Below are 12,610 nucleotides of genomic sequence, written 5' to 3' on the forward strand. Positions count from 1 at the left end.
GTAGCAAACAATAACTGAAGAGCAACTGGATTTTAAAAAAAAAAAATTGCATCACGACAAACAAGTAGTACAGTAAAGTTAGTAAGTATTTTTAATAGCATTCACATTTTTTTAAAAAGTCTCCGAAATGGACCTGTACATCACTTTTATTGACAGAACATAAATATAAGAAAAAGATCCCTAAAAAGACCAGAATTTTTCCCAAACGTAAAGTGCTAAGATGTATGGTAGTAAGAAGTTTCTTTCTTTTTTTTTTTTTTTCTTGATTGAGCAAAGAAAGGTTAACACAAATGTTAACCACAAACTCAATTGAAATCTTTTAAAAATACCATGTGTTCTTGAGCTTCAGCATTCAGATGTTTTAGAAGATTCAGGTTGCTCTTCTAAATTCACTTGCAGTTCATTTTGACATTCTGGTGTCTCACCTTTGACAGCTAAATGGATAACTTTTAGCCATTTCTGTTTTAGTTCCTCATTGTCCGCAGCAAAGCTGTGCACAGACTTAGACTGGGTCAGTTTGAAGCTGTGCGGGAGGTCAGCACTTCTGGGAGTATCATCTACTGTATAGCCCAGAAGTGGAATTGTAGCCAGAGCTTTAACATCCTAAGAGGAAAGAGAAGTTCTTGATTAAGAACAGCCAACTAATCTGCCCGCTACCTCTTGTTTACTATATAGGTTGGTGAAAACACTAGGGCCTTTCCTCCATCCCCAAACTATTTGACTTCTCTTCCTCAGATGCCAGTCACAATAATTACTAAAAATCTCCCCCATTTTCTCCGTACATACCTGTGGAGCACCATACATGTACAGCACGAGAGCTTCCTGTTTAGGTATAACACACCATGCTTTCTGCCAGGGCTTTGATTTTTCCATGTACTGAAGAAAGCTACATATGACGCTATTTCCAGACACTTCTGCAGATTCAATCTAGAAGAGAGTATGAAGCATAAAACAGAAAATAAATTTTCCTTAAGTAAAGACTAAACCCATACAGAACAGAAAAGCAGAAATTCATCACCATTCATATCAAATCTTGGCTAGCATCTCCAAAAGGGCTTGAGCAAATAGGAGAATATTTATTGCATAGATACAATCACAACATGTACTCCCTTAACGTGTGATCTGTTCCTTCTTTCATCATTAATTCTGGATTACAGTTTTTAGATCATGCTACATCTCGTCTTGCCACCACAGCTAGTCTGCCTCTGTATCTTAGCATCTACAAAAGTCAGATTTCTACAATAACATCATGTTAGGCACTGAAGTGCTACTAAGTAACCAATACGAGAACTACTTTATTTTGGCAGATGCAAAGACATTTCTAAGAGTAACTTAAGAATGCAAGCAGTAATCCTACAGAAAAGATTAGGTGAATTTCTTAAAATCTGAAGACAGAGTGACATGCTACTCCGGTTAAATAGTGACCCTGAGAAGATCAGAAAGAATACAAACCAATTCTGCATTAAAATTTCGTTGCATCAGTTTTTTTCCCTCTCCCAGCAGTGATGCTGTCTGGATGCTGCAACATGGTACCAACCACTCCATTGCCATGAGATCCAGCACGCATACAGAGTCTGCGCAAGGGACTCTGTAGCTCCTTCAGCTACCTTAAAAAAGTCACCATGCCAAGAAACAGCAGTCTCTTGACTATAAGGTAAGCCAGTGGAGTTCTATGCTCCCTACTCTTTCTCATTAAAAGAGTGTAGTCAAGGGTAGTCAAACCAACACAGATTAAGAACTGTGTATGAAATTACAATTTGTATCTTACTTTTCCCTTCTTTTTCTGTTGGTATTTAGCTCAAAGGTCAATCCTTCTCTACTACATCCCAAGATAAATATATGTCTTGACAAAGTTAGGATGATATTTCTCTAATTTATGTCAGGTGTTTTAAAAGCATCTACAAAGGGAGATTTAAAAATGTGAAGGTTAATTGCAATTCTGAGATACCTATTTCTTCCCTTGATCATAAGAGAAACACGGCTTTTTATTGTCTGATTGAGACCTTGAATTTTTAAATGTGGAAAGCTGAAAGCAACTTGATGACTTAAAATGTACATTGTATACACTGATCAAAACAGTGCCTTAGTACTCAGACTCTGAATAGCAAAATTTTCCCCCATTCCCCTATCCTCCATCCCCGTTCTTTCAATTTGGGCCTATGATTTCAAGAATCATTGTAGTAGCAGTGGTTTTTGTTGCTATGGCAGCTTAAGTGCAGAAGAAAACTGAAGATTTATAAGGAAACGTAATGTTTTATCGCATTAGCTGACGTAACTGGAAAGAAGCAAAAAAAGCTCTAAGATTCCTAATTCCCCCTTTTTAAAAAAAAGCTGTAAGAAACAAAGTAGTATTGTGAAAGATGAATGGTGAAAACCAAAATTTATTGGATGGGATTAATTTGGTTCACATACTTTTTATTTTTCAAACAGAAAATAGCCCTGCAAGAATGCTACCATTTCTCACTTACTGATGAGCCGAAATTGCAACTATGCACATATGGTACTTTCAAACAACATACCTCCAAGATGCCTTTCTTCTTCTTTTCTTCACTGTCTGTACAACCAATTATAACATGATAGCAGTCCTTACAGACCTTGTTCAGTTTATTTCCATCATATTCTAGATGTGCCTTGTAATCAGAACATTTCCAGCAAACCACCTTAGAGACAAAAAAAACCCCAAACACGTATATAAAATTTAAGTATTTATAAAACTATGAAAACAGAATTGAATTAAAAATTAATAGTATTTTATCTACTTAGTAATATAGTTTGATTATACACAACAAGAAAGATAATGCCTTTATGACACATCAGCAATAACTTCGTAAAAAATAATGGTTTACCAGATTTTTGTTGCTGCTTCTTAACTATAAGTGCTTTTTACTATTTACCTGGTGGAACTTTGTACTTTGCATAAAATCACATTAGGCTTTCAACTTTATCTGTAGGTTAAATTTTGGAATAGAATCAAAATATAGCACAAGCCATGCTGCAGGAAGAAAATCCTCCAGTTTCTTGAAATGCCTGAAAAGGTATATTTGCCATTTTTTTTCTAAATAAGCTCAGAAATGTACAACAGAGATGCACTTTTGATGATAAAAAGTTGTAACAATATCAGAAATGGCTCATTTTTTAACCTGCTAATAAATAGTAAATTTACAGTTTTAGAATTTGTTCATAAGTACACAGAATAAATAAGCCAATATCACACTGATTTTTCTTTTCACTATATATATATTTTAACTGAAACACAAGAGGGATCTGAGGGAAGTTCTTTCATTAGAAGTGTTTTTCCACAGAAATGTCCTTTCAGGTGAAAAAATAGTCTGCATAAAAACCATATGACTGCAGTCATTTCAAGAAAGAAAGGTAGACAAATGGACTTGAACCACTGAAACCCCTGAACAAAATCTTGTTGTGGACCAGGCCTCTGCAGTACTAGTCTAGATGGCTACTTTCAACTAGTATCTCTAGAGAATACTAGTCAAGTATTCCCAATTAGTCACTGCTGGAAAAACACTATCACTGACACAAATTAATTCCCATGAAAAAATGTTTTAAAACTAATGTGCAGGGAGACGTGATAGAACTACAATACAGGGAAGTAGTTAGGAGTCTGAACAAAAGGGGAATAAAAAGGAAGGGTGTGATCCTAAGAGAGGAGTTGTAAGGCAGAATAAGCTGGAAAAAAACAACCCAGATGACAACCATACAGTCAATAATTCAGAGCTCCTGAAAAAGCCTCTACTGTCCTGCAAAGCACAAGAGAAGAACACCACATAAAAACATTAGAAAGAAATCATACAAGGTAACCTGTAAGACAAGTTTTAAACCTGGGCTTGCACTACCATCTGCTGGAGAAAAGCATAGTTGCTGGATGGCAAGAAAAGAAAGTACAGTGTTTGCTCTTTTGTTAACTTCTGAAAACTCTCAAATCATACCGCTATTTCATGGTTCCTTTAAAGCGGCATAAGTTACATAGCATCATACACGGAATGCAGCTCTAACCCTCTCTCCCCATCCTAACCTTCTCTTGCTCCCTGATGCTTAAAGGCACACGCTCAGACATTTACATGCTGAATCCAGCTGGGAACAGCTCCAAGTTAACCCAACAAAAAACTGCAGGGCTTCACGGTCTTCTTGTGAAGAGGAGAGAGGAGGAAGCAGAACGGGAAGAGGAGGCAGCCAGCCAGTGCTGCCCAGGGTAACACTGGCTTAGGGCAGTTTAATACGGTCTTGAAATTGTTGGGATCAGTGGAGGCCACTCGGAAGTAATAGTATAGTGTATGTCCAGAGGCTTGGGACATTTTACACAAACACACATCTTCCACTGCTCCAGGTTACTTCCAAATTTACCATGCCAGCTAAAGCAGACAGAGGATCCTTTGTGGTATGCTATACACAGCTTCTTTCAGCCACTAGTGCCGCAATAAACTGCAGCATAAGAAGCAGAAGCCAGAAGGTGAGTAGGCACTTAGAACAGTTCCCAAACCTGCTCCTCAGCTACAGCAGCTAGGATTTTGCACTTACATGTCCACATGCTCGGCAGTGATGCCTTCTCCTTGTCAGTGCATTAAAGGGCTCCTTGCATTTCATGCACATGGTTACTTCATTGTCTCGTATCCACCTCGGTGCTCTCTTCCCAAGCTCAGCGTTCTGAAGCGGAGGGCAGGGAGAGGGTGGGAGAATAATAATAATAATAAAAAAACAGTACAAAAAGTTGTGCAGTACTTCAAATAGAGAAAATAATTACTCTCTTCCTCTGGAAAGGAAATGGCAAAACACAGCTCAAGTTGCATTTTTAAATCTATACAAGAAATAACAAAGAACCTAGTCAAAAATCATTATGCATCACTGAAAGGGTACTCTGTTATGTGTTTCAAGAAAAAAAGAGTCTTGTTTATAATATTTGGCATTATGAAGAAAAACAATTACCAAGAAGATGACTGCTTTGTAGTTCCTCTGCTATAAGAATGATGAGCTTGAAAACAAAGTTTCAGCAAAACTTTTTTACAAAATGATTACAAAGGAATAACAGCAACTTACAGAAACCTCAACAGGCATGTCTTCATATTCTTTAGCAATAGCGTTTCTGAAAGTTTCATTCCTCTGCTGAAAAGCTTCTATAGTATTCTGAAGTGCCTAAGGAAACAGTGGATAAATTCCTCAAGCATTCTTACATTTAAAATGGACTCTCTGCATTCTGACCAGTTATTGATTAGCAGAGCGACACTGCAGCCAGAAAATAGGGATATTACTTTTTTTATTACTTCAGTGAAAAATTGTTTAGAAAATAAAGAATGTAGATGAATTTACCTTAATCCATTCTTCCTTATCTTGTTCAGAACTGAAAGAAATATTTGACACGTTAGTCCAAAACTACTTTAGGAAATATTACCTCACCATCGACAACTGCTAGCAAAAGCCAAGCTTCTGAAGTAATTCTCAGGAATTTAAACTTAAACTATACTGATTTGTAACTGTCCACCTTAAAAAACCCGAAACACAACAGAAAACAAATGCATCACTTCAGGCTTCACAAGTCTGCAACCACTAAGCAGTGAATTAAATTTAAAAGATAAATGTAAATGCATTTAAAAGTAATAACAGTATTTGTATTGTTAGGCTTTTTGTTTGGGCTTTTTTTTTTTTTCTTCTTGTGCTTTTGTTTTGAGTACAACATAGAGAGGAAAAGAGGACAATACAAAGTTTAGATGTAGGCATCTTTTTCTCCTCTCATTTCATGCAGTAAGTTCACATACTATCACAGACTTCTCCTGTGCATCTCTTAAATCTTCCTCCCTCCCCAATAAAAGTAGTTTCCTTCATGCTTTTTGTTGTTGCTGTTGTTTAAACTCGTCTACAGTGGCACAAAGAGTATCCGATTAAAAAAAAGGAAAAATATGTTTTAATATTATGAACTAAACAGCAGAGATTTCCCTTTTATGCATTAGGGCAGATACAGATGACTTAACAGTAAGCATAGATAAGATATACAGACAAGACAGCGATGAGAAAGGAAATATATTAAACTGATCTTGTACGACAGTTTTGTCATTAAAATATATCAGTAGGACTTTGACATTCAAATCTTTGGAAAAGCATCATATATCACAAATAATAGTACTATTAGAAACTACTGGATAGTGCTAGTAATGAAAGCAGTTTATCTGCAAGTTGTAAGTCAAAAAGATGAGAATTAACATCACAGTATATCTGGCCCTTCAAAAGCGGCCGCCTCCTCAGATAATGGTGTGGAAAAAAACCTTCTGTAGCCATGCAGTATCAGCCATGCAAAATTTTATTTTTCTAAGGATTGCTCTGAAGGATTTGAAAGAGAGCTTTTATCACATCTCAATAAAAACAGTTCCTCACATGTTGTTTTGCAGCATTAGTGAAATTTTTAAGCAAGCAGAATCCTAAAAGTGTTTCTCTTTCCTACCTACCATTTGCATACGAGGCAGGAGAAACCTGTCTAAACAGCCAAAATAATTCACCCTGTCTGCTTACATTAAAAAACAAAAAGCTGAGCTATTAAATGTCATACTAGATCACCAATCTCAAAGAAATAATCTACCAGCTGTTTAAAACCAGTGATTGATAATGTGCTCAAATAGTGTTCTGAAAAATAGAAGCCTACTAGTCAAGAAAGCCCCCAAATGTGAACTAAACATTACAACACTGTTAATACAAGCTCATGAATTAAGGACATTAAGGTATAGGGTACACACAATACCCATACTAATCAAGATTATTCTAATATAAGTGAATAAGATCTCGTTTGGTACTCATTCCTTCACAGTTTCATACACACTTAACACATTCTAACAGCGTTCATAAAATGAAACAAGACATAGAAGCATGTTCTTCTCACACCTAAAATAAACTAATGCAATAAACTTTCCATTACTGGTAATATGGGAAAGTTAGCAAAATGAACTTTGCTGTATCATTTTTCTTCCAATTAAAACGTAACTTCACAAAGGGTAAAGCAAGATGCCATCATTCACCATTGAAATGGGTATATGGCATAACAACTTGCAAAATACTTAGTAAGACATCGTGCAGCACCTTACAGTAGATGTGACTGATGACCAAAAACGTACCCCAGAAGTCTTGCAGACCTTAGTGGAAAGCTTTTTCCTGTCATTTTTCAAAGTGTATCTTTAATTTCAAATATCTCTGTATGCTGTTACCTTTCTGCATTCACTACTGTAACTGTCATTAAATATCACAAGGTGTTTTTTTCCATAAAGAAAAGTAGTTTGCAAGCTCGTTTGCTAGCAGACTATGGTTTGTCCCCCAATACATGGTGTCAACACAGAACTGTATCCACCACAGACATCCTCCTGCTTTTGTAATCCTTGCCTCTCCACAGTGAAATCCTGCCTGCTAAGAATAGGATCTTTAAGCAGGTCCAAAAGGAGAGGTGGAGCACCCTACTTTATTTGAAGTGGGGCAGTCTAGACAGGGAGGATTTAGTCTAGGCTATGCGAAAAGCAGTACTGGGAAGGTGACCCAGCAAGAGGAGGATACAAGAACTAATGAAGAAAGCAGGAAAGTGCCAGTCAGAAAAGTGCCATTGGAGAAAAAAGACCCAAGAACTAAATGGAGAACTTGCCTTCCAGGGTGAGGTTGATACCTGGGACTGGAGGAAAACAAGTAGACTGGAAACAGGCCTGAGGAATGGAAGAAAGTAGGTGCCCATCTACCACCATAGAAAACTATGTTCTGTGGATGTAAACCCACTGGGGTGGAGATTTTTGTTGGGTAGACATGCCTTGAGGCAGACTCATTTGTACCAAGGTGGCTCAGATACCGCCCAGAGATTTAACACACACAGTGTCCCAAGACACTTAAGTCAGCCAGATTGCCTTTGCACCAGTTAGCTATGCTGCTTTCAACCTTCCAGCCAGCTTGCCGACAACTATCTTAGGTGTTTCTGCAAAGTAAGGCAACACACTATACATTGTAGCTACTTCTTCCAGTTCATGAGATCCTTGGACTGAACATTTACGATTTTTGGCAGCCTAGGCTATTTTCAAAACCCTGATATTAAGATGAAGCCCACTGCATCTTTCACCACTACTAGTCCAGTCTTTTGTATGTGTATAATTAATCCTCCAAAAACTAGATAAAAAGACTGCTTACCTGGCTTGCAACTCCAGTGTTCGCTCTTTTCCAGATACTTGAAAAGTGTGTGGATATTCTTCATTATGAGTTTCTATAATCTTCATACCATCTATACCGACTCTGGTTCGAACCGAGAACTTTGATCCTACCAGGCTGAATTTGGGGACGCAGTAGAGCAACATATTGTTAAACTGGGGAAAAAATAAACATATGGCTTTGCATTAACAAAAACACAGGTACAGCCACAGTTTCTACTGAGAGCTGGACAATACCGCAAAGCTAGGCTTAGTGAGTGAGAAAGCAGGTTCTTTTCTGCTCAGTTGATATCTGAGAAGACCAAAGCTCTAATTCAAGACAACTTCTTTCTCTAATTTGTTTAGAAATAAGATTGAAGGACAGCTCCAGTACATATAAGAGTAATTGCTCTGTATATGCAGCAGTCTTCATAGCATTTATTACCAACTATGCTCAGACTGGATATTTTTTACCAATGTAAAGCTTTTGTTAGAAAAGCCCATTCTTATGCCCCGATTCTGCAAAAAACTACTCTAAACTGCAGAATAAGAATTCTTTTCTTCAGTGTCTACATCTATAGTTACCCTATAATAAAACCAGTTGGTTTTGTAGAAATTGTAACTAATACTATTTGAGGACATTATTTGTCTTTTTTCCAAGATGGAAGAGCATTTCTTCCAGTTTTTTTCTTCAGTTTTTATTCACTGAAACCCTCAATAACACAGGGAAAAAATCAAAACCCCAAACCCACGAGCAGGACAAAGATACATTCCTTTATTAAAGAGTAGAACTTCAAATAATGTTTAAACATCTGAAGCCCCAGCCTAGAAGCACAGCTATTAAATCAGATCTATAGCGTTTAATTTTCTCGCATTTTTCACCTCACATTTATCTCAAAATTAATTATTAAAAGAGAAACTCACTTCAATTAAATCCTATTTCATAGAAATCCTGTCTAGCCTATTGCCTAATCTGTATCACAGATACAGTACATTTGAAGTTGTCACCTCTCATATGAAGTGCACATCATTTTAATCAGCTGTCTAGCCCCATTTGAGGTCTTCCTATTCAATGATTTCTCCTTTTGTTTGAAGCACAGATAAGCAGGAGTTGTGCCTCAACAACACATTACTCATCCTTATTAACCAGAAGACTTGCAGTGCCAGAGGTCCATAAGCAAAAATGTATTAGTAATTTTTAACGCATGGGAAGCAATGAACTACATCAAACCTTTTAGAAGGGAGTTGTGAGGGAGCATGGCTGTGGCTTTTTGGTTCCAAGACAAGACACAAGCCCCTGACAAGAGGATGACCTGCCACAATTACAAGCTCCCACAGGACCATGACACTTACTGGGACTCCAGCACGCTATCAGGACTAAAATCCTAAGCTTTTACATTTCAGTTTCACAAGAATGTCAAAGTCCTCATGCTCTAGGACCTGCATTTGTAATCAGGGCCACTTACTTAAAAGTGAGTTGATGGACATTGGTTCCATTTATTTAAAACCATGTATTCCATTCTAGCTGTTCCATTCCAGCCTTTCTGCAAGCAGTATAAGGTTTACTCATGCCCTAAGATCACTAGTTGAAAGGCACTGACATCAACTAGAGAGTATTTCCCTCTGTCTTTGGTAGTTCTTTCAAGTCTAGAAAGGTATACAGCCACTCCTGCAAACACAGGCCACCATACTTACTAGGAAAAGATACCGTTCTTGAGCAGATGTATTGCGAGCAGCGAGTTTAAGGATCTGTCCTTCTTTTATCAGTTCATTTGAGGGGTTCACAATATCTTCCTCTTCTCCCAGCATCTCATATATCTCTAACAATTTCTTTAGATTCTCCTTTACAGTGAAAAAAAGTCATAAAACTTATTAATTAAAAGCACAGATCTGTAAGCATATTTAGATGAAATTATGAGAGCTTGCATAAGTCTGGAGAATGTTAGCTTTGAAAAACATATACATCTGGTATGTATGGTCAGCCATACAGACTGATTAACCTAGTTGATCGGTAACGAGTACTTTTAGAAATGTCATCTCCTTGGTAATTTTAGAAATGCAGTTATACATACAGACTGCATTATTTCTTGTCCAAAATATCTCACATACTTGATGAAGTACCTATCATGCCAGCCAAACATGGTGGAGAAACAGTAACTACTCTTCACAAACATTATCCTTTCACTGACAGGAACAGATGAAACAAGATTAAGAGTCCAGCATTGTATCAACTATTTGACCCAGGAGACGAATCCAGTCTGCCCCATTTTCTACTTGAGAGAAATAGATGCAATGCCAGATTCTGTCTATCATTCCCAGGAGCTGTACAAATGCATTAAGTAGGAGCAATCATTCAGACCCAGTAAACCCATTTTTGCCATTTCAGGGAAGATCTGCAATTCACACTTCTAGCTTCACCAAATACTCAAATACAATATATTAAAAAGCAAACAGGAAAACAAAGATAATTTACCATTTTTCTTATTGCACTATTCGAGTGACTTGCTGCAGTGGATATAATTTCCAGGGATTCTAGACAGAAGAAAAAAAAAACCCAAACCACTAAAAAGCTGCATTTTTATATATTTCTATATCACATAGAAAAACCCTGGATCATTCTACAAACTTGTTTGTCATTTTTATGTAAATTACACACTACAATAAATTTTTTAAATTATCAATAAAAAGTAACCAAGGTACAGTGGGAAGCATAAGAAAGTCAGCTACCAAATAGAAACTGTAATCTGGAAAGATCAGAAGAGAATTACTGCAGATTACTTTAGAGCTTCAGTACCTAGAAAAACATTTTATGTGACGTGAACAGTCATGGTTCTCTTCCCTCTTTTCTCAAAGAAGTCCAGAATGCCAAACAGTGTTTTTTAGTTGAAACAGCTCATATTACAGATATTTACAATGATGGTACTAACAATGAAATATTTCAAAAAAATTATCTGGCAAGTAGTTTTGAACAATCTGGGGAATAAATTTCAAATCAGGCAGTTCTTTGTCCCTACAGAGCTTAAAAATACAGTAATAAGTCCACTGTTTTACAAATAAGAGACATACATTCCAAATGTGCATAAAGCAAACCAAAATGCCAACAAAACCAAACAAAAAACCAAATAAAACCCACCACAATCCCAGATCATCCACAAAGCAAACAAATCAAAACCTGTGCGCTACACCAAAACTAAAGCAAAACTTATGTGCTCCAGGAGGAGGATACTAAAGGCTTTAGTTTTTCTATTAACTTCATCCACTATTCAAACACTTTTTCAAAGAAGCCTACAACTCCACTAAAGAAATCCTGCCATTCTTTTCAGAGGGACTTTGCCTCTTCACTTTATTTTTCCTGAAAATATATTGAATTTACAGCGTCCTCCTACTAATATCTTATTACAACTCTTTTAATGGCTAGAATATATTTACTTTCAGCATCTTTCCAGTCTAGAGAATCCTGAGGCAATTTCCTTAGGTAGTCCTTTAGAAGCATCTCGTAGCGTGGAATGCGTTGTACTGGTTCTAGCATGTGATGTTGCAATGTCAAATTTCCACACACTTTTTCCTTCTAAAAAATTGTAAACATATTTCAATGTAGCAGGCAAAAATGTTATTACGATATTGTAAAATAAAAGTTATGATTGATGAAACATAAATAATGTATTCTGAAACATGCATGATAGACCTTCTGAAAGAAAGCAGAACTACTTTACCAAATCAAATAATTAGAAATTCTTTCCGAAAAATAATTGTAAAAAAAATCCTAAATATCCAGTGCTAAGTATCCAATTCATAAATGGAGTCCTACCAAAATACCTCCCAAACTCCAGTGTATTTTAGATTTGGTTTGTAATAACTCAGACAACAGAATTACTACTGAATTAATAAGAACAGTTCATGACCACATACCAGAAGAAGTAGCTTAAGGGGGCTACAGGGTTATATTTTACCTATCTACCTATTTACTTGCCCTTTTCAGGGCAAAGCTGGTGAAGGATGTGGAGTGGCTGAGGGAGCTGGGGTTGTTTAGGCTGGAGAAGAGGCAGCTCAGCAGGGACCTTATCACTCTCTACCGCTGCCTGACAGGGGGCTGTAGGCAGGCGGGTGTTGGTCTCTTCTCCCAGGTAACAAGGGACAGGACAAGAGGAAACAGCCTCAAGTTGCGCCAAGGGAGCTTTAGATTGGATATTAGGAAAAATTTCTTCACTGGAAGGGTGGTCAAGCATTGGAACAGGCTGCCCAGTGAGGTGGTGGAATCACCAACCCTGGAGGTGTTTAAAAAAATGCATGTGGCATTTAGGGACATGATTTAGTGATGGGCTTGGCAGTCCTGGGTTAACGGTTGCACCTGATGCTCTTAAAGGTCTTTTCCACCCTAAATGATTCTATGATTCTACCTGAGGATGGAATGCTTGCTTTGAGTTTAATTTGTAATGTAAAGCCCCTCAGCAGTGTTTTAA

General features: G+C 37.2%; 1 protein-coding gene across 7 annotated transcripts in view; it reads right to left on the reverse strand.

Annotated features, from left to right (window-relative positions):
* Positions 1 to 238: 238 nt before the first annotated feature.
* The window catches only part of FGD4 (FYVE, RhoGEF and PH domain containing 4), a 110,161-nt gene continuing 97,789 nt past the window's right edge, over positions 239 to 12,610 (reverse strand). For all 7 annotated transcript variants that reach the window (XM_037388260.1, XM_037388266.1, XM_037388262.1 and 4 more), the window contains exons 8-17: positions 11,580 to 11,718; positions 10,624 to 10,682; positions 9,846 to 9,992; positions 8,155 to 8,327; positions 5,320 to 5,350; positions 5,050 to 5,145; positions 4,534 to 4,659; positions 2,520 to 2,660; positions 787 to 927; positions 239 to 603 (exon numbers count right to left, since the gene is read on the reverse strand). In XM_037388260.1, coding sequence (XP_037244157.1) covers positions 346 to 603; positions 787 to 927; positions 2,520 to 2,660; positions 4,534 to 4,659; positions 5,050 to 5,145; positions 5,320 to 5,350; positions 8,155 to 8,327; positions 9,846 to 9,992; positions 10,624 to 10,682; positions 11,580 to 11,718 — 1,311 coding nt within the window. In that variant the 3' untranslated portion in view covers positions 239 to 345. The remainder of the gene's footprint in view (positions 604 to 786; positions 928 to 2,519; positions 2,661 to 4,533; positions 4,660 to 5,049; positions 5,146 to 5,319; positions 5,351 to 8,154; positions 8,328 to 9,845; positions 9,993 to 10,623; positions 10,683 to 11,579; positions 11,719 to 12,610) is intronic.

Source organism: Falco rusticolus, chromosome 5, assembly GCF_015220075.1.
Source record: "Falco rusticolus isolate bFalRus1 chromosome 5, bFalRus1.pri, whole genome shotgun sequence".
NCBI classification, from domain to species: Eukaryota; Metazoa; Chordata; class Aves; order Falconiformes; family Falconidae; genus Falco; species Falco rusticolus.